This window comes from Eucalyptus grandis, chromosome 8, assembly GCF_016545825.1.
Source record: "Eucalyptus grandis isolate ANBG69807.140 chromosome 8, ASM1654582v1, whole genome shotgun sequence".
NCBI lineage: Eukaryota > Viridiplantae > Streptophyta > Magnoliopsida > Myrtales > Myrtaceae > Eucalyptus > Eucalyptus grandis.
In genome coordinates, this window is record NC_052619.1 from 58,068,622 (window position 1) to 58,089,373 (window position 20,752).

General features: G+C 40.4%; 2 protein-coding genes across 2 annotated transcripts; both read left to right on the forward strand.

The window, feature by feature from the left end:
* The first annotated feature begins 4,629 nt into the window (after positions 1-4,629).
* Positions 4,630-7,137, forward strand: LOC104415321 (rhomboid-like protein 14, mitochondrial). Its single transcript, XM_010026600.3, has 2 exons — positions 4,630-5,045; positions 6,077-7,137. Exons 1-2 carry the CDS (start codon positions 4,869-4,871, stop codon positions 6,857-6,859), a joined length of 960 nt encoding a protein of 319 aa, XP_010024902.2. The 5' UTR covers positions 4,630-4,868; the 3' UTR covers positions 6,860-7,137.
* A 5,928-nt stretch (positions 7,138-13,065) lies between these two features.
* Positions 13,066-15,408, forward strand: LOC104417577 (bidirectional sugar transporter SWEET9). Its single transcript, XM_010028830.2, has 6 exons — positions 13,066-13,114; positions 13,503-13,539; positions 13,646-13,856; positions 14,339-14,500; positions 14,607-14,726; positions 15,181-15,408. The coding sequence occupies exons 1-6, from the start codon at positions 13,066-13,068 to the stop codon at positions 15,406-15,408; spliced, it is 807 nt and encodes a 268-aa protein (XP_010027132.2).
* Positions 15,409-20,752: the final 5,344 nt, after the last annotated feature.

Genomic DNA, 20,752 nt, shown 5'->3' on the forward strand with positions numbered 1-20,752 from the left:
GAATTTAAATCAATCTAATGATAGATTTTAAGATATAAATGATAGGTTTCAGATTTTATTAATCCCTTACACTTGGAAAATTCGATCCATGATACTTGGAGCATTGACGTAAAGTATGAGTGATCGGTTTTTAGATAGGATGAACTCTCGTCCTAGATCCGATAATTGGTACCGTGACTCCCAATCCCAACTTTTTTTCGGAATCGGAAGTGGAATCGGCCAGTTTTCCAAGAGTCACTTTGGCTGCGTTTGTTTTTGTTCTTTTTTCTGTTTCTAAACACTTTTTCTGTTCCTGGGAACAAAAAAGAAACAAAAACGCGTTTGGGCGCGTTTTTGTTCCTTTTTTGTTCTTTTGTTCTCAGAAACAAATGTAGAACAGAAATAAGAAACAAAAAAATTGTGTTTCTTATTTCTGAAACTCAATTGAAGAACAAAAGAGGAATAAAAACATAACTCTCGTGTTTCTTTTCTATTTCTTGGTCATTCCTTCGAACACCGCAGCCTCTCCTCCTCCATCTTCTCCACCGCCATCCTCTCCGGCGCCTCCCATTCTCCGACGCCGACAGCCGCCTCTGTCTCGAGACCATCCGGCTTCTCCACCGTCGTCCTCTCCGGCGCCAACAGCCGCTGCTCCTTCACCAGGTGAACCTGCTCACTCCTCTTCTTAACCGATTGACAAGGCCCTCGCAGATCTGGGTGATGGCTGGTGGAAGCTCAGCGGCTCGAGCTCCGACCAGCCATCGCCCAGATCTAGGGCACCGTTGCTCGCCAGATTTGCGGCAGCGGCTCTTCTGCTCGCTCAAGATCTGGACGAGCATGCTCGCCCAGATCTGGCGAGCAACAGTGCCCTAGATCGAAAGTTTGGTTGTAGCGAGCCCTGCTCTGCTCGCTCGCTGCAGTAGAGCAAGGCTTGCTTGCTTGCTCCGCTCGAGCGAGCGGTCGGCGCTTCGCTCTGCTCGCTCGTAGCTCGCTCGAGCGTGAGCAGCAGCGAGCGTCTGCTCGCTTGCTTCTCTCGCTCAAGCAAGTAGAGCAGCAGCCCCGCCGAGCTGCAAGCGAGCAGAGCAGCGAGCGTCTGCTCGCTCGAGCGTGAGCAGCAACGAGCGTTTGCTCGCTTGTTACTCTGCTTGCTCGCTGCTACTCACGCTCAAGCGAGCAGAGCAGCAGGAGTGTCTGCTCACTCGAGCGTGAGGGATTTGTCTGGATCGATATTGTTTTTTATTTCTCATCAAACGAATGGCATCCGGTGGCAACTTTAAATAGATCATATACTAATTCTCTTTCTCTGAAAATATAGAAAAAATGAGTCTGTGCACTAATATCTGCCATAAAGGGGCCAAGTGTTGACATTCCCTTTTTTTCATTCTAGTTATTGACATGTGAAGGGGTGAAGAAGATTAGAGATAGAATCAAAAGATTTGTGACTAATCCCTCCCTCTCTTTTTTGGACTAATTGGATCTTTAGCAATTCATGCAAGAATTGGTCTCAAGGGGGAGGGGCGACTTGCTTGGTTGAATTTTCTACTTTGGATATGAACTAATCACATAATATTCGCAATAATTTGGATTTAGCTTTGGGAATTTTGGGAAGGAGTCTCTTTTCTCCTACATAGAGCTCCATTTATAAGATATTGGCTAAACTCATAGACTTGTTTGATGTCAAATGTGCCTATAATAATGTATTGCCTTCTTCAGCCTACTGTACTGGAAATTTTTTTTATTAAACAAAATTTTGAGCTTTCATGTGACCATAGTATTGAATGAGCATTGGCTTATGAAAATGTTAGGCTTTTATGTTGATTCAAAACATAATGAATGGGAAAACTTGTGAACTACTGCAAGCTGAAAAACTTATAGAAATTTTTTGACTCTTGCACATGCTGAGACATGTTTTTGCATGTTGCATATGTGGAGACGTGTTGCATGTTTTGAAATGCTAACATAAGGACTTTAGTCAAAAGTACACATTAGACTTGAATTATTTTGTTTGTTGATCTGAAGCATGTCCTACGGATGGTTTTGATGTTTACTATATAGATTGTGGTCAGAATATGCAAGGTTGTGTAAGGAGTGCTTGTCATGTAGGGAAGAGTTGCATATACTAGTAATGCTTTTGATTTCTCTGACTAGTCCATTGTTTCAGTTATCTGTGCTAATGTCAGGTATTTTAAATTTTCTTATCCTTATGTCGAGCATAGGTTCCCTGGAAGAGTCTTGGGAAAGAGCCAGTTATTGTTTTGATAGACCGTGTATTCATTCTTGCCCATCCTGCATCTGATCAGCATACTCTCAAGGTATGTTCTTCTAATCCTTGGCTACAAAGGGACATATGGATCATTATTAATAATAGGGTTTTGTTAATGGTCTTTGGGGCTCTTGTTAATCAACTAATTAAGGAAGCTCAACAATTTCCAATCTACTAATTGTCCTTGTGTCATGCGCATGCGATGTCTTGAAAATTGAATTATTGGAGGTAAAGTATACTGTTAACAGTATCCTTAATAATAATCACATCGGTTTACACTCCCCTCATACTCATTATAAAAGAATATATATTGTCTGCTGTAGGAGGAGGACAAGGATAAACTCTTTGAGGCCAAACTTCAACAGATTGAGGTGTGTATGTTGGATGCATGCATGATCGCTGCTTTTGGGTTTGTGATTTTCTTGTGCATTGGAGCATTCTGTGTTTGACTGTCAACTCTTTCTTGATGCATAAATTCCTTTTTGTGTGAACTTTTAGTATTTTTTTTCTCATTATAGATTAATCTCCCATGATATTTATTTGTAACACTAGTAGAAAAAAAGTGGTTGATTGTGGTTGGAGCTTCTAGGAACTTTTTTTTTTTTTAGGGGGGGGTTGGTGTCCAATGGCTAATTAGTTGCACCAGATTTTCGTTTTGTGCAAGAGTTGTATTGTGATTTTTTGCCGTAGTTTGATAAACTGAACTATTTACATTTGATCCATCACTATTGAAACTATACACTCTTGTCCTCACAACATTAAGACTGCTCCCAGATAATATCTTTGTTTGCTCTATGATTGAAACTGCACACTCTTAATCTTCTTATGCATTACCATGTGTCCCCTTATAGTCCAACTTCCCCTTGACTCCTTGACTTTTGTAACATTCTCAATTGATTGGCCTTGATGTTAAAGTAATCTCGACCAATCCGTGCTTAGACTGCAGCAAAAGAGCTTTTTGAACTGGAACACATTTAAGCTTGGCTGATTATCTTGTTACTCGTGTGCAAGTTGACACCATTGTCAATGAATCATCTCTTTGAAGAGTACATGGTACAAGTGCCAACATGTGATGCTTGATTGTGCATAATTTTAGAGAGCTGGCGTGGATTCAATGGTTCCATCGTCCTGCTAACTTCGATTTGTGGCTCAATGCAAGAAGCAGAATCAGCAACTATTAAAGCAATATCAAAGCCGAAAGTTGGAAATGTATATTTGGAGAGGACCTCCAGTCTATTTGATAGTATTTTTGTTTTTTATAGCAGCTCCATGACCTATTGTCTCTTGTAATTAACATCTCTGACAAGGTTAACATGTCTGGCATACTTCCATTTATGCCTGAGATTTCATGACTTTGTGTTTCCGACTTTTGTAATTTTGTTTTTAAGTACTCACTTATCAAATTCAATGTGATGAAGTTGAACAATGAACTCTATTACTTCATTATTGTGATGTTATGTATGAAAGGGTTTATGTAGAGATCTATAAGATATTCTTCTTTTAGCTAACTTTTATTGTACAAATTTTACTTACGAAATTGTGTTCCAAGTATACACATGATCATGTTCAGAATGTTTGTTTTCACTCACCATGAACAAAATTAAATTGATGAGCATTTCATTAAAGTGATAATGTAATACCAAGTTTATACTTTATTTAAAGAAAATGCACGTGACAAAAATTTGGTACAAAGTTTATTTATAAAATTTTCTTCAAAGTATGCACTTATAACCATGTTCAGAATGTTTGACTTTACTCACCATGAACAAAATTAAATTGATGATCATTTTATGATAATGAGAATTCAAAACCAAGTTTACACTTTATTAAAAAAAAATAATTGGGAAAATTTTGGTACAAACTTAAAAAAATTTCTTCCAAGTAAGCAAATATGATCATGTTTAGAATGTTTGTTTTCACTTACTATGAACATAATTAAATTGATGAGCATTTCATGAGAATGATAATTTAATACCAAGTTTACATTTTATTAAAAAAAAAACACTTGAAAAACAAATTGGAACATAAATTTTGTGCGATTCTTACCAAACGTGTTTCTATTCTTTTTCTATTCTAGAAACAAAAATTTTATATAGATTACCAAACGCCTTTTTTTGTTCAAAATTGTTCCCCGAACAGAAACGCTTTTTTCTATTTTTGCTTTCTGGAATAATTTTTAAACAGAAACGTTACCAAACGCACCATTTTTGTCCCGTGCCGAAAAAGAAAAAATTTCAAAACTTTTCAATAAAACACAAAAGTCGCATCACAACAAAAATTCATGCCGGTCCACGTCGCCGTTCCTCCTCGATTACAATGTCCCAAACCGATCCGGTCGGGCCGGACCGGTTCGGTCCGATTAAGGTTCCCTAGCAGAGAGAGAGAGAGAGGAAGGAATAAAAGCAAAGAAGCAGAAAGCACGAGAAGAAACCTCTCGAATCCTCTCCCTCTCTTTCTTCCTCACCAAGCAATCCGACCGATTCCGCAAGCCAAAACCCATCACCGCGCCCCTCTTCCGTGCGCAAAATCCTCGAGACACTCTCAGAGAAGAAGAAGGAGGAGGAGGAGAAGAAGAAGAAGAAGGGAAGAAGAAGATGGAGGGGAGCGGGAGAGGGAGGTCGCGGGGATGATCCCGGTCCTGGCGCTCCACGCCCTGAGCGAGTACTACCGGCTCGAGCGGAAGCCCCCCGTCACCGCCGGCCTCCTCGCCGCCAACACCCTCGCCTACCTGCGGCCCGGCCCCCTCGACGACCTCCTCCCCACCATCGACCGCGTCTGGTTCAACCCTTACCTCATCCTCAAGGTGGGTCGAGTCGCGCTGTTATAGAATCGAGCATTCGTGTTCCTCTTTGGGTGCGCAATGCTGGCTGACCTCGATCGTGCTGTGTTGTCGCGAATGCGAATTAGTTCGTGTTTTGGAATCATATTGACCTGCTGCGAGAGCCGCCTCTTGCGGTTCCGAGATCAAAATTTGATTTTGATCGGCTTGACTGCGAATTCGTTCGTGTTTCGGACTTGAATTGACCTGTGGCGAGAGCCGCCTCTAGGGGTTCCGAGATCAAAATTTGATTTTGATCGGCTTGACTGCTGATTAGGAGGTGCTGTCTTGTATTCAACGTTTCTCATTTCTCAATGGAGCGAGTTCAATCTGTGGTTGTTTTGTTAGTTCCACGAAGCTTGGAGTTTCTAAGAATTTTCCTGGGGAAGTAAGTAAATCATCTCGCACGTCGGTCGTAAGCCCTTCTTAGTTTTCGTGAATTAGGAAGTTTTTGCATAGGAGTCATGGGAAAAATTCTTGGAGAGTTACGGTGAGGTTATGAGCAGGGGATCGGGCACTGGGGACCATGAAAGGCCCCCTGTGTGCTCTTTACAAGGAAGCCTTGCTCTGATGTTGCCTGCTCAAGTGCAGGGTACATATATTCTTGTTTTGATATTGCCTCCTATCCAACTGTAAGGTTCTTGGTGTACCTTAGGAGCTGGCATAACTCCTGCCGTTGATGATTATCGCGTATGCATTTCGCACCCACACTGGTCATTTCATCTCCTTGGATATGTCCCTCTTGTTCCCATGCGGTGGCATGTTTTCCTAGAGAATATTCGAAAGTGTATGAATAGGGTTAGCAAGTCCTTCATGTCTCCTTGTCTTTTTCTCCTTTCTGTTCAGTAGCTTAGCATAAGCTAGTAAAGACATGGCATGCCAGACGTGATAATCTAATGATCTTTCGCAATAAAACTAGGGGATCTCTACATGTGCTTGTGTATTCTTTTATTGTAAGCGAATGCAGTCTTTATCTGAATTCAGAATTGTAATTTTGGTTCTCTTTCTGTGCACAGTACAAGGACCCGAAGCGCTTCTTTTTGTCAGCATTTTACCATGTAAATGAGTCTCACCTGGTATACAACATGCTGTCATTATTATGGAAGGGAATCCAGTTGGAAAGTTCCATGGGAAGTGCTGAATTTGCATCCATGGTTGCCACATTACTAGCAATGTCCCAAGGAATAACTCTGATGCTCGCGAAATCCCTTTTCATTTTCTTCGATTATGAAAAGCCTTATTACTCAGAATATGCAGTTGGATTTTCTGGTGTTCTCTTCGCCATGAAAGTTATCTTGAATTCACAGTCCGAGAACTACACATATGTGCACGGGCTGGTAGTACCTGCACGCTATGCAGCATGGGCTGAATTGGTTCTGATTCAAATGTTTGTGCCGGGTGTTTCGTTTCTTGGACATCTCGGTGGGATACTCGCTGGCATTCTTTATCTGCATCTAAAGGGTATGTCCCCAGCTCCTGATCCACTGACACTGGCTATGAGAGGCGTCAGCAGCGTGCTGAGTTGGCCTTGGAGGTTCATGCGGTCCTTGTTCAGATTCCGCCGTCGTCGGATTTCCGGTAGAGGAACAGTGGGTCGAAATCAAAGAGGATGGACTGAGCCTGGAGTTTGGAGATGCAGCGCTTGTACCTACGATAATTCCACCCAGTTAGACGAATGTGAGATGTGTGGAACAAGTCGGAGTATCCGCAGGTCCCGTTCGCCACCATCTTCCAGGTATTCTGAGCATATTCCTCTGGACGAATTGCGCCGTCGGAGAGTGGAAAGGTTTGGGAGATGACAGTGTCACTTGTAAAGGGCGGATAGCTGGTAGGTTTTGTGAAAGGAGGTTGTAGGATCCGACGTATGGTACGCTTCTGCTGACACTGTAGAGCTCGGTGATCAGTCGCACATGTGTTGCCTCGGCGGTTTACATTCTTTGAATTAAATCCGACGGGGAGCATGTGCAGTTGATTTTTCCGTGTTGTACACTTCCGAATGATGATAATAACGTACTTCTAGTTGCAAAGGAACCTTCAATTGCTGCAAGTTTCAAGATGAGATTTGCTTCTGTTTTTACGATAATTGCATTTCGGTGGAGCTTGGGCAAGCTGACTTCCCTCAAAATGCCCGACCAGCCCAATCTCGCCCACAATCCTAATCTCGGCTGGCCAGCGAGGTTGTTTTGGGCTGAATGTTGGGCCCGGCCGACTCTGTCCGACTGACCATTGTGCCTGGAAAATTCACGAGGTCATGAGCATTAGTCTCAACTCGGGTGCACCCATTAGTCAAGCGTAAAGGCGAATGTCGTTGAATTGAATATGTTGAGATGAACGTGTGTATCCGATGGCTCTAAAAAGTATTAGCTCGTTCATTAATGAAATTGTTTGTTCTTTGTTGGGTAATTCAAAGTTTGTAAGCGGATTGATGTTGAGGAAAAGGAATGAAATGGAAGGGGAGGGAGTGAATGGAAATTGTAATGTTTCTCCTATAGTTTGGGTGTAGTATATTGAAGGGAAGTAACGTGAAGGGCGATGAAGCTAGAAATGGACTAAAGGAGGTATCGTCTCGGTCTTTCTTTTCGAGTCGAGTGAAGGGCTCACTTTTATTTCGCTTCCGTAAGAGGGTTTGATTTTCACTTTGTAATCTTGCATTCAAGTTGAGAATACTTATAGCATAAAATATTGAGGCTACGTTTGATATCCAAAATAAAAGTCATGACACAATAACATCGATATGATAATATTTATCTATAAAGCGGATATAGTTTGCATAAAATTATCCTACGAGGAAGGTGGGATCATAGAGGATAGGATTTCTTATATTGACGGTATAAAAAGTAATTTTCTTAACTAATAAACTATTTAAAATAATACCTAAAATATAAATAAAATATAAATAAAATTCTAATTCTAATTTAGAAAAGAAAATTAAAGAAAAAATAACAAAAAAATCATTTTTATATATTCTTATTTTATATGAATTTTTTCTATATATTTGGAATCCATATTATTATATATTTTAGGTGCAATAGTATGGTGTATTATTGGATGAAATTTTTTATTGTGGAATGATGGAAGGGAAAGAAATAATAAAAAGAGATGGAAAAATAAAATAAAAATAAGTAAATGAAAATGAAATGGAAGAACACATATTTTAAATGAAAAAGTTCAAACTCGAACATGATAGTTCTAATTCTCGAAGAATGAGGGGCAATGAAATTTCTTAGAAAGCCCACCCTCTTCGTCTCCTTCTCCTCTGTAGTTCATGTTGAAGCCTTCCAACTCTTCTGTAGTTTTTAGTTCACGCTAAAGCTTCACAAAAAATGGCAAGAGAGTAAAAACTCCATCTCCTTAAAGTGCACATGACAAAATTTTTGAAACAGAAATTAGCTAAATTGATTTTTCAATTTCTATTTCTTGAACAAGTTTTTGAGCAAATAAACATATTTGATAACAATTCAAAATTTTTATTTTTGGAATAAAAATTTGTTTAACAATAAAATAAAATTTCTATTTCTAGGGAGGTGGTGGCTACTTTTCGGCTATGGGTGGTCAATGTTCAGTGATCGGTGGCAAGTGGTGGGCATCCGGCATCCGACATTCGGTGATTAGAGTCCAGCATTCGGCAGCAGGCGTTTGGTGTCCCACTAGCGGCGGGTGGGTGGTAGCGGTGACGATAGTGAATAATGATAAAAGAGTTTTCATTTCTCACTTTTGTTCTAAAAGTAGTAAAGTTAAAAATTTTAACTTATAATTTAAACTCCAAATTTATTTTTGGAGTAGAAATATGTTTTAAATAGAAAAATGAAATTGCGTTGTCAAATGGATTTATGTTTCATACTTGTTTCGAAAGATAAAGAAATATAAAAATAGAAATTTTATCATACGCGCATTTAGTGACTTTTTAGTTCATGTAAAAAATTCACAAAAGTAACAAGAGAGTTGAAACTCCTCCTCTCTTGAAACTATGTGGCTCACGTTGAAGTTATATTTTTCATAATCGCAAAAGTAAAAGGTCATATTTTCTCTCTTATCAAGCAGTAAATTTTGAGAGATTTTTATAGTCTCTATTTATGCATTCTCATATTCATTTATACATATATGTCATAAATACAGCTCCATTATTACAATTCACAAGCTAATAGATAGGATATAGTAAAATTTCTATATTTCATATCAAAATCCTAATCTAACTATAAATCTTGACGTCCAAATGCAACATGAAGGAATCAAATCGAAGCATGTGGATAAACAATGGCTATTACTTAGTTTCTAATACGAAAGAGAATTAAGAGGAGAAATTACAAAGAAAGTCCCAAACCTATTACACTTAACCTTTTAATTTAATCAAATTATTTTAAAATCTTTTGACAATTTATCAACGTGGTTTGTCAGACCAAACTTCGTTAAAAAATCACTAATAGACACTAAGAATCCTATAGATATGGCCAATGCTAACGCGAATAATTTTTAAATTTTTTTAAAAATTTAATTTTTCTTTCCCTAGTTTGTGAGGGTTCCCATTGTTAGGCCTTGCCTAGATGAGGGCGAGGACAAGGCCACCTTAGCCCATGTGAGCATAAGGGCCATCCTCGCCAAATCTAGGAGAGGGGCTTGCCAGCGCTTGCCCTTGCCTTTGCGAGGCTTGGCAAGGCTAGCCCACGGCTATGGCTAGTGGTTGGCTGGCCACTCGATAAAAAAAGGGGAAAAAGTTAAAAAAAAAAAAATGTAAAATTTATCCACGTCAACATTGATCGTGTCTAAAATGTGGTTGACATCCACGTTAGCGATTTTCAACAAAAATTAGTTGAAAGGACTACATTAGCATATCCTCAAAAAGTTTAGGACTCAAATAAAAATTAACTAATTTGAAAGATTTAATATCGAATTGGCACAATGCAATAGGTGTATGACTTTCTTAATAATGCCCTCGAACTAAGAAAAGATCAGTGTGAGAGATTAACCTGAAATTGTTAGGGAGGTGTGTTTATTCACACCGGCAATCCTGACAACATCAATCATAAGGTACAACAAAATGCATTTAGGAAGCCTAACCCTTCGTTCGAAATTCTTGGTGGGTGCTCACGGATTGTGGAACACGCGATTGACCAAATCTATCAGACCAAGAACTCACCCTCGTGATCTCGCGATGACGTGCCAGAAGTATCCACTAGAATGATAACCATAAAAAGGAACTCAAAGAGAAGAAGAGAACAGCACGCGGCCTCGCGAATTAGCAAAAACTTCCGCGCCCGAAGAAGAGGGTGCGGATTTTTCAACAATGGCTCCTCAAAAGGAGTCTCATGTCCTCTTCTTCTTCTTTGTTTTCCTCCCTACTTTCCGCCAGAAATTCATCCCCCTTGGGTGCTGTACCCGTATTGGACAACAATCGTTTGTCTCGTATCCTAGAAACAGAAGCATTTCACGAGTTGAGCTTGTGTCCGGTTGGTATTTTGCATGTCTCAGAGCGTCAATAGAGCTGCAGTGAAATGGAACTCGGCTGGAATAGGAATGCCTTTGGGAATAGGGCAATTCTCAGAGCTTAGCTCAATTCCTTGCATAGTTCCACCGCGAACCAAGGGAAGGCTCGATTGAAAGTTCGAGTTCGTTACTAGCTGGCTGACACTAAGCCGAACCATCAAGAACCCAACTACAGTTCCAAATGCGCGCTCGTGATTGTGCCACGAAAACAATAAATCTAACACTCAATGAGCAGCCGAGGATGAAACGGTTAATTAAGAAGTACCGACACTTTTCGAGAGCTTTCTTATTGTGTTGGACGCTTCAATACGTGTCAGACACTCTTCGAAACTTTTTAATATTCGGTCCACATGTATTGAAAAATCTAACACCTAATCAATCTCATAATATTTTCCGACACGCGAGTTTGAAATTCCGAGACGTGATTCTAACACGCGTGAGATCGATTTTAAAAAAAATTTCAATAAATCAAAGGTTAAAATGTAAATATGTAAATAAATAACAATAATAAATGGGAAAGAAGAAAAACTTACTATTCTTTTCTTTTCTAACTCTCACTTTTTATGACACACAATTCATCCCCAAGTTTATTTTTTCTCCACTTCCAACATACTTTGACACACGAATCCAAAATATGGATTGTTTTTTTTTTCCCTCCAAATTGAAGGGGAGTTGAATCTATCAAATTAAAGCAATGAATAATATTAATAAATACTGAATTAATGTTTTTAATGTAAATTTATTATAGGTTATTTTTTATTATTTATTTATGTATTTATAAAATTGAATCAAATTAATTTGATTAAAATAATCATAAAAATAATAATTTATAATATATAAAAAAATGTATTTAATATATAACATGTCTCAACATATTAAAATTATCTTCTTCTTCTTTTTTTTTATATAAATGACGTGTGGCGTATTGATATTAGTGACAGTATCAGTATAGGTGCTATTTAGGCCGTCAATGTATCCGCTCGGCCTAACCTACTGCCCTAAAGAATATCAACTTTACCCTGAGGAGAAGTCGGACACTAGGCAGAGAAAGTGAAATCCGAGCCCAACCTGCCGCCCTAAAGAATATCAACTTACCCCGACGAGAAGTCGGACACTAGGCAGAGAAAGTGACCCGGATGTCACGATGAAATAGTAAATCTTGTGGACACACGACGGGGCAGACGGCGCAATTCAAGGGCCATCTTGTATGTGCATTAATTAGGGCTGGTGAGGACACGAAATCGAGACAACCTCAGAAAATGTCAAAACCTCCCGCATTGCACGTGCAGTGGAGAACGCCAGGTACCAGAGTTCCCATTGTCCTAGAAATCGAGTACCCATTAAGGGTTAGCCAAGTCCTACAGGCCTTCCTCTCTTTCCTTCCTTTTTTTCCTATTCTTTTGGTCTGACGTAGGGATCTATGATTCTATGGCAAGCTCTTTCGCACCGTTGAACATTTTCTGTGATGGAACCGTTCATTGACTATCCATCAAGTATAATAATTAATAAGATAAAACTAGGAAATCGTGAAAATTTTCATTTTAAGCTTTTAGGACAAGCGAATAGCCAACTCAACTTTTACCTTGGGGATTGCCTCCTAAACTCATATCTTCCTTTTATGGGTGTCTAAATTTTCTTACTAAATTAATTCTCATGAGTATACATAAGAGGAGTCACTGTGATATGCATCGGGTAGGGTTTGTCAAGTGACAAGTGTGACCTAAATTATTTTGAGACGATAAATACCGTAATATGAATACGAGATCTATAATATTTGATTTAAGTCGTGTCAATTCTATAGAGTAAGCTAATGGAGAAATTTCAATACAATCAAACTATACATGTAAAAGGGGAAAGAATAGTTCGCTCTGTGCTCACTGCGCAGCTGGTGCTCCACTTGATGTCTCGATAAATTTCAGGCAGTAGATTAAATTCTCATTAGGCACCAAACGAAATAACATGCAAGGAAGAGATTCCGCGCCCGCACTTGACTTCTGCTAGAATAGTAGCCGGGATATTTTCTTTTTCCGGGTATTCGAATCCTTTAACACGGACAACCTCTCTCTTTGTAGAGATCAACTCATTTCAATATGATTTTCTTTCTCTTTCGCTTTGTTCAAAATACACGTACTCAGGAAACTTGAAGGGATCGGATTGTGCGAAGATGTAATTTTCATGACAACGTTGTATTTGGCAGGCTGCCAACAATGGGCAAATAGCAGCCGAACATGTAACTTTCTCGACTTCGGACACCCAAACTCCGTTTCTCATTTGGGACAAACTGAGAAGCAAGAACCACCACGAGCCTCGAACGACACTGGCCTAACGATTAAAACCCTAACTTTTGAGCCTATATAAGCATCTCCACGATCATCGATTCAAACTCAAGTTTTCTTCGTAAGCGTTAAGCACCTTGTTTTAAGGCTTCGAAGAGCTTCATCAATCACCCACCTCGAAAGGAAGAAAGAAAAAAGAGCAAAAGATTTATATCTGTAGTTCTCTAAATACTTCTGTCCAAGATCGTATGGCATTCTCGAATGAAAAGGAGCTGGCTTTCATTTTTGGTCTCTTAGGTAAACAACTTCACTCGTGATGAACAGCACTCTCATCAATCTTCATTAGGTTAAATCGAGATTTAGGGAAGCATTTCAGGTGCACCGATTGCACGGCACGGGTCTATGTATACAGATGATCTGGGTAAATGATATTTCATGTGTTTTGTCTTGCATTATTTTGTCGATCCTACGACAAAAACTTTTGTTGTCCCTTCGAAAAATAAAATAAGTCCATTGTAATATAGTTGAGTTTATGGTGAGCATGGTCTCATGTGGGTCGACAAGATCCGACGGATATGATGGAATTCAAAACATGGGAATCACCTTTAACATCCCTTTTTTATTATTCTGAGTTCTACGAATGATCCTAATACCTTTTGTCACCTTTTCTCTTAAATCTATGTAGGCAACATCGTGTCTTTTTTGGTGTTCTTGGCACCAATGTAAGACCTCCTCCAACTCTTCATTTGGGTCCCTTCTATCATCTGACCTTTATAACGTATCTTAGCAAAAATTTCGGAATTTTTCCTATATTTTTGTTTTTGGCAGCCCGACATTTTACGCTATTTACAAGAAGAAGTCGTCAGATGGGTATCAGTCGATACCGTACGTGGTGGCGCTTTCGAGCGCATCGTTGCTCCTGTTCTATGGAGTCCTCAAGACTAATGCCACTATGATCATCAGCATCAATGCCATTGGCATCGTCATTGAACTCACCTATCTTATTCTCTTCTTGATCTACGCCTCCACCAAAGAGAAGGTCTCTCTCTCTCTCTCTCTCTCTCTCTCTCACTGTTTTTGTGCTTTAAATTTTAGCAAACTATTGTCCCTTTGTTATCCTACCCAGGTCTTGTTCATTAGCTTGTTTTGAGCAGGCAAATTATGACAGGCTTTCAAAGCTGGATTTAGAGGGGAGTACTATTGTCTCAGATCGTCTCTCTTGTTTTTACATACAAGATTGAGATTGTCTTAATGATTATTCACACGTCATGGCACGAAGTTTGTGTTTTCATGTAATCGTCGAATAACTAGAGCTTTCTAGCATCCCCACATGTTAGCCCTCCTTGAAAATATAGCCGTTTCGTACATTTAAGAAGACACGCAAGAAGAGAAAAAGGAAAATAATTCCTAGGAAATTTATGCGACAAGGAATAAAAATGAAAAACTTCTATATATTTACAACTTTTCCCGAACCAAAGACGAAATCTGAAGGAAATCAGTGTAAATCACCAATCTGCGCAGATGTACGTGGCGAAGTTGCTGCTGGTGTTCAATGTAGGAGGTTTCGGAGTGATGATGGCACTGACCGTCTTTCTTCTCAAGGGTCCGCAGCGCGTCGATGCCGTCGGATGGATCTGCGCGGCCTTCAATCTCGCCGTGTTCGCCGCGCCTCTGAGCATCATGGTAGTCCTTCATTTTATTCAATAATTTTAGAGATGCAGCACTCTACAAAACCAGTCCAAAACAAGAGTTTTTCAATTTTGAGCGCGTAACATTGTGTTCTTTGCAGAGGAGGGTGATAAAGACCAAAAGTGTGGAGTTCATGCCATTCACTCTGTCCTTCTTCCTCACCCTCTGTGCCACAGCCTGGTTCTTCTATGGACTCTTCGTCAAGGACATGTTCATTGCTGTAAGTACCATTTAACTCTCTTAACCATTCAACTGTAATGCTTTTCATTGTACATGCAACTTTACAGCGATTTCTTGTACAAGGTGCGATTCACAGAGACCTGACTTTGATTTACAAACTCACACGGATGCACTAGTAAACCTTGCACCACGAATGTGAATCTTTTTCTGCACGATCATCGTTCCCGAGATTTCTAGCAAACAAGCTAAGACGAATTCTTGTATTTCTTACGTCGACCTTTCCCGACTAAACATAGACGAATAAACAATGAATAGTCTAAACCTGGACTCAGAAAAATGATAAATCCCGAATCCAACTTGTTTATTATTTAATGATTTTCACCATCTATCATCGGAGCTCATACTTTCTTATTAATCTTTAAACACATCTGTCCCTCTCATATGCTTTTTGCCGACGTTGAGATCAATATGGGGGTTCCAATTGGGTGTTTCAGCTACCAAATACACTGGGATTCTTGTTTGGCATCGCTCAAATGATCCTCTACATGATATACAAATATGGGAACAAGAAATTGGCGGAGACAAATAAGGGGAGCAATCAACAAGAAGTGTCTCTAGACATGGAGAAGATGGCTTCCATCTCCAGTGCCCAGCAGCACCCAACTTCACAGCACCAGCCACAAGTCACGGCTGGCAAACCGGTTGAATCAAGCAACGTTTGATGAATCTCCATCTCTCTCCAATAAGTCATTAGACAGTAAATAATCACCAGATGGTGGGGTTCTTAGAAACTATGGAGTGTGTCATTCTTTTGCATTTTATCTGTCTTTATTGCCCTAAGGGCGTTATTTTCACTATGTACGAGAGACAAGATAGATGGGTAGCAAAGGGAATGACGGGCATCGTATGGGTTATATTTTCATCGTTGGAATAAGATATCATCTGTAATCAGTACTCGTAACTTCTAGTGGATCGAACAAATTATTGAACCTTTAGATTTTACGAAAATAATCATTTTATCGACACATTTTCCTTTTTAGATCTTCCTTATCTCTTCAATTGGATGCTTCAAGTAGAAGTATGCCTTTATAGACATATATTCTGATTAGAGACAGTTGATATACTTTAAAGATATCACTTCATCTCCAATGATGAAGATTTCACAAGACATCCGGCCTTGAGGATGATTTGAGGACCTATGTCGAAGAGAGGGATCAAATTGATCTCTTATACTTCCTGAGCAGCTTATCTAAATTACGGTGTCCGAATACACAAATCTTTTTAAGTAGAATAAAGGAAATGCTATGCATTTGGCCAAAGAAAAATTTTCTTTGCATACTTGAGTATCAAAAGAGCAGCAAAGAGGAATAACTCCGGCTACTACCCTTATGAATATGCAAGTAGTGAATGGAGCTATCACCTTCATCTATAGAGCAATGGAGATGCAAAATCAGCTCGAAGAAAACAATCTATGCATGGCATTATTCCCACTGGGCATAAGCGGATAAACATTCTATGGAGACTGTTCGATCTTCAACCAGCAAAATAGACCATCGTTGTTGATGTTGATGTTCTATACATTTTTTGAGACGGGTTTTCTACGAAAAAATTTGCTTGTTTTCTTCTCTATTTTTTTCCTCAAAGATTCACAGTCCTAACAATCCTCACTTAAAATCAAAGCGCAAACCTAATCATATATCAAACTTCTTGACCCAAAAGAAATTCTAACAGAAATAATGACAGTATTCCAACTTGTAATGAGGATAGTAGAATCAAAGCGCATACCTCATCACCACAATCAATCTCAGTCTAACTCAATTGATTAATGATCACAATAAATTCATTGATAAGTTAAGGAATCAACACACTTTTGCTCATCTTTAAGTAAATCAAATGTTCCATCAAACTTGCATCGATGTTCTCTCTTACGATGTTAATTTTCATTATCAAAGTCAATCTCTTTGAATGTGTGATGATGTAATTTTCATGACATGGCTGTATTTGGCATGCTGCCAGCAATGGAGCAACCAAGCACGTAATTTTCCTGACGGCAGACACTCAAACTCTGTCTCTCATGAGCTACTAATTAAGAATCCCCACGAACCTTGAAAGACTCTGGCCTAGCACTCTTGCACCTATATAAGCATTAAGCATCCCCATGAACAAACATTTAAAACTCAAGTTCTTCTAAGTGTTAAACAATTCGTTGTAAGGCCGCCAAGAGCTTTCATCAAACACCACCCCCACAAATAAAAGGGAGGAAACTTTCAGTTGGAGTATTTTTTACATCTCTCTAAATACTTCTCTCCAAGTACTTAATTCTTTTTTCTTTCCATTTATGCCTATTGATTTTCCAAAAGTACCCTTTCGAAGTCCTAGAGAGGAAGATGCCTCTTAGGTTGATGTGTAGAGGGACTTGTCAGATAACAGCTGGCTTTCATATTTGGTCTCTTAGGTACACAAAGATATGTTCAACATGAATTCCATTCGTGATACCCCGCATGGTTGTCGATCTTTATTAGGTTAAAAAGAGAGTTAAAGAAACGTTTCACAAATAACATCGATTGCATGATACATGTCCCTGTGTGTAAATGATTAGAGTAACTGATATTTTATATGTCTTGTCTTGTATGATGATACAAATCCTATGAAATTCGAGGTTGGGACACTTGGAATGCCATAACTTGGTACAGATGGATACTTAAGTGCCATAACTTTAAAATGGTATACTTAAGTGCTAATATCGGAGGAAAATGGAACACTAAAGTGCCACTCCGGTGAAAATCTGGCCAAATGGCTGACGTGGCAATTTTCCGACGAGTTTGGTCCAAAACGACGTCGTTTTGCACGCTGACGTAGCGGAGAAAATGCAAAAACGACGCCGTTTCGCGTCTTGATGTGTAAATAATAATATAAAAATTAATTAAATTAAATTTAAATTTAATTTTAAAAATATTCAAAAATTAAAAAAAAATTAAGAAATATTTAAAAAATTAAGAAAATTAAAAAAACTAAAAAGGGGGAGATCGAATGGGCGGCCGAGGGCTAAGCCCTCGCCGCCCGCCTCCCCGCCGTCGCCGGAAGGGCTGGTGACGGAGGGGGAGGGTTGGTCGGGGTCGCCGGCCCCGGCCGACCAACGGCAAGCCCTCGCCGGATCGCGGCGAGGGCCGCGACCCTCACCATAGATTTGGGCAAGGGCTTGCAGGGCCCTCGCGCCGGTCGGCCGGCCTTGCCTTGCCCTCGCCCCCGGCCGGGCCCGTGACCCGGCCGATCCTCCCCACTCCGTCGCCGACCCTTCCCGGTGGCGGCGGGAGGCGCGAGGGCCCGTGAGCTGTCGCCGGATCTGGGGCGAGGGTCGTGGCCCGCGCCCGCATTTCGCCGCCTCCACGGCGCCGCCGGAAGGGCCGGCGACGGAGTGGGGAGGGTCGGCCGGGGTTGCCGGGCCTTGGCTAGGGGCCGAGGTCGCTAGGCCCACGGCCGGGGGTGAGGCCAGGCCGACGAGCAACGAGGGCCCGCGAGCCCTCGCCCGGATCTGGGGCGAGGTTGCGGCCCTCGCCGCGAGGCGAGGGCTCGTAGCCCTCGCCGTTGGTCGGCGACCCCGGCCAACCCTCCCCCTCCGTCGCCGGCCCTTCCCGGTGATGGCGGGGCGGCGGCGAGGGCTCAACCCTCGGCCCGCCCGTTCGATCTCCCCCCTTTTTAATTTTTTTAATTTTCTTAATTTTTTAAGTTTAAATTAAATTAAATTAATTTTATATTATTATTTACACGTCGACGCAAAAACGGCGTCATTTTTGCATTTTCTCCGCCACGTCGTGTGCAAAACGATGCCGTTTTGGACCAAAGTTGCCACGTCAGCTATTTGGCCGGATTTTTGTCGGAGTGGCACTTAAGTGTCCTATTTAACTTCGAAACTGGCACTCAAGTGTACAATTTTGAAGTTATGGCACTCAAGTGTCTCCCGATGCCAAGTTATGGCACTTGGGCTGTTCTTCTGCCTATGAAATTCTCTTTTGTCTAGCCAAAAAAGCAAAATGACTCCATTGTAATATAGTTGATTATATGGTGATTATGGTCTCATGTGGGTAGACATGATCCAGCCGATATGAACATTTCCAAAATATGGGAATCATTTCTAACATCTATTCAAGTTCTATGAACAATTCTAACAATTCTCGTCTCCCTTTCTTGATGAATCTACATAGGCAATATCCTGTCCTATCTGGTGTTCTTGTCACCAATCTAACACCTCCAACCCTTCGTTTCGGTCCCTTCAATCATTTGACCATTATACGTATCTTCGTATGAATTTGGGAATTTTCCCTATATTTTTGTTTTTTGTTTTTGGCAGCCCGACATTTGACACCATCTGCAAGAAGTCGTCGGATGGGTATCAGTCGATACGGTATGTGGTGGCGCTTTTGAGTGCGTCATTGTGCATGTGCTATGGAGTCCTCAAGACTAATGCCACTGTGATTATCAGCATCAATGCCATTGACATCGCCATTGAACTCACCTATCTTCTTCTCTTCTTGATATATGCCTCCACCAAAGAGAAGGTCTCTCTTACTGGTTTCGTGCTTTAGACACTAGCAGACTAGTGTCCCTTTGTCATCTTACCCAGGTGTTGTTCATTAGCTTGCGAATTTTGAGTGCTTAAGCAAATTATGACAGGCTCTCAAAGCTGGATTTAAAGGGAAAATTCTTGTGCAAATTTGTTCTCTCTTTTGTTTTTACAAGCAAGATTGAGATTGTCTTTATTCACACGTCTTTGGCGCGAAGTTTGTGTTTTCACTTACTCGCCGGATAACTAAATCTTTCTAACAGCCTCACATGTTAGCCCTTCTTCAAAATTTTAGGTGACTCCTGCATTTAAGAAGATATGCAAAAAGAAAAAGGAAAACAATTCTTAAGAAAATTCATGCGAAAAGGAATATAATAAAATAATTTTATAAGAATATAACTTCTCCCCAATCGACTGTGAAATCTGAAGGAAATTTGTATAATTCACCAATCTCCCCAGATGTGCACCCTGAGGTTGCTGCTGCTGTTCAAGGTAGGAGGCTTTCGAAGTGATGATGGCACAGACCATCTTTCTTCTCAAGGGTCGGCAGCATGTCAATGCCGTCGGATGGACCTGCGCGACCTTGAATCTCCCCGTGTTCACCCGCCTTTGAGCATCATGTTACTCCTTCATTTTATTCGGGTACCGTAGAGAGGAAGTGCTTTGCATATGCTATGACAACAAAACCAGTCCAACACGAGATTTTCAAATTCGAGTATGTAATTTTGTGTTCTGTGCAGATGAGGGTGATAAAGACCAAAAAGTGTTGGAGTTCATGCCATTCACTCTGTCCTTCCTCACTCTCTGTGCCACCACCTGGTTCTTCTTTGGACTCTTCGTCAAAGACATGTTCATTGCTGTAAGTACCATTTAGCTCTCCCAATCGTTCTAACTCTAATGTTTTTCACTGTGTACATGCAACTTTGTAGTGATTTCTTGTACTATGCCTGATTCGCACAGACCTGACTTAGATTTGCGAACTCACATGGATGCACCAGTAAGTCTTGCTATTTTCCTGCATGGAAATCGTTCCTGAGATTTCTCGTACACATGTTAAGTTGAAGTCTAGTACCGCGCCCATTCAAGCAATAGACAAGTCAGCAAGAGGCCTCCCTCCCCCTCTCTGAAGTGTCTATAGACATGAAGAAGGCGGCTTCAATCTGCAGCGCAATGCCCTGCCCAACTTCATAGTACCAACCACAGTTAAACCAAAAACAATGTTGGTTGAATCCGTGTCTCTCTAGCAAGTCATAAGCAAGAAACTAATCACCCAGACAGTTGGGGTCTTAGAAACTAATGGAGTTTGACAGTCTTGTGCAACACATTATTGAATTAAGGGGTTAATGTTACTTTGCATAGATGCCTACGTAATGGCAGCAAAGGGGATGCTGGGATTCATATGGGTGACATTTTCATTAAAGTAGTAAAATATCATCCATAAAATGTACTCGAAACTTTCATTGTATTTGACAAATTATTGAAGCATTGGATCTGAAAATATAATC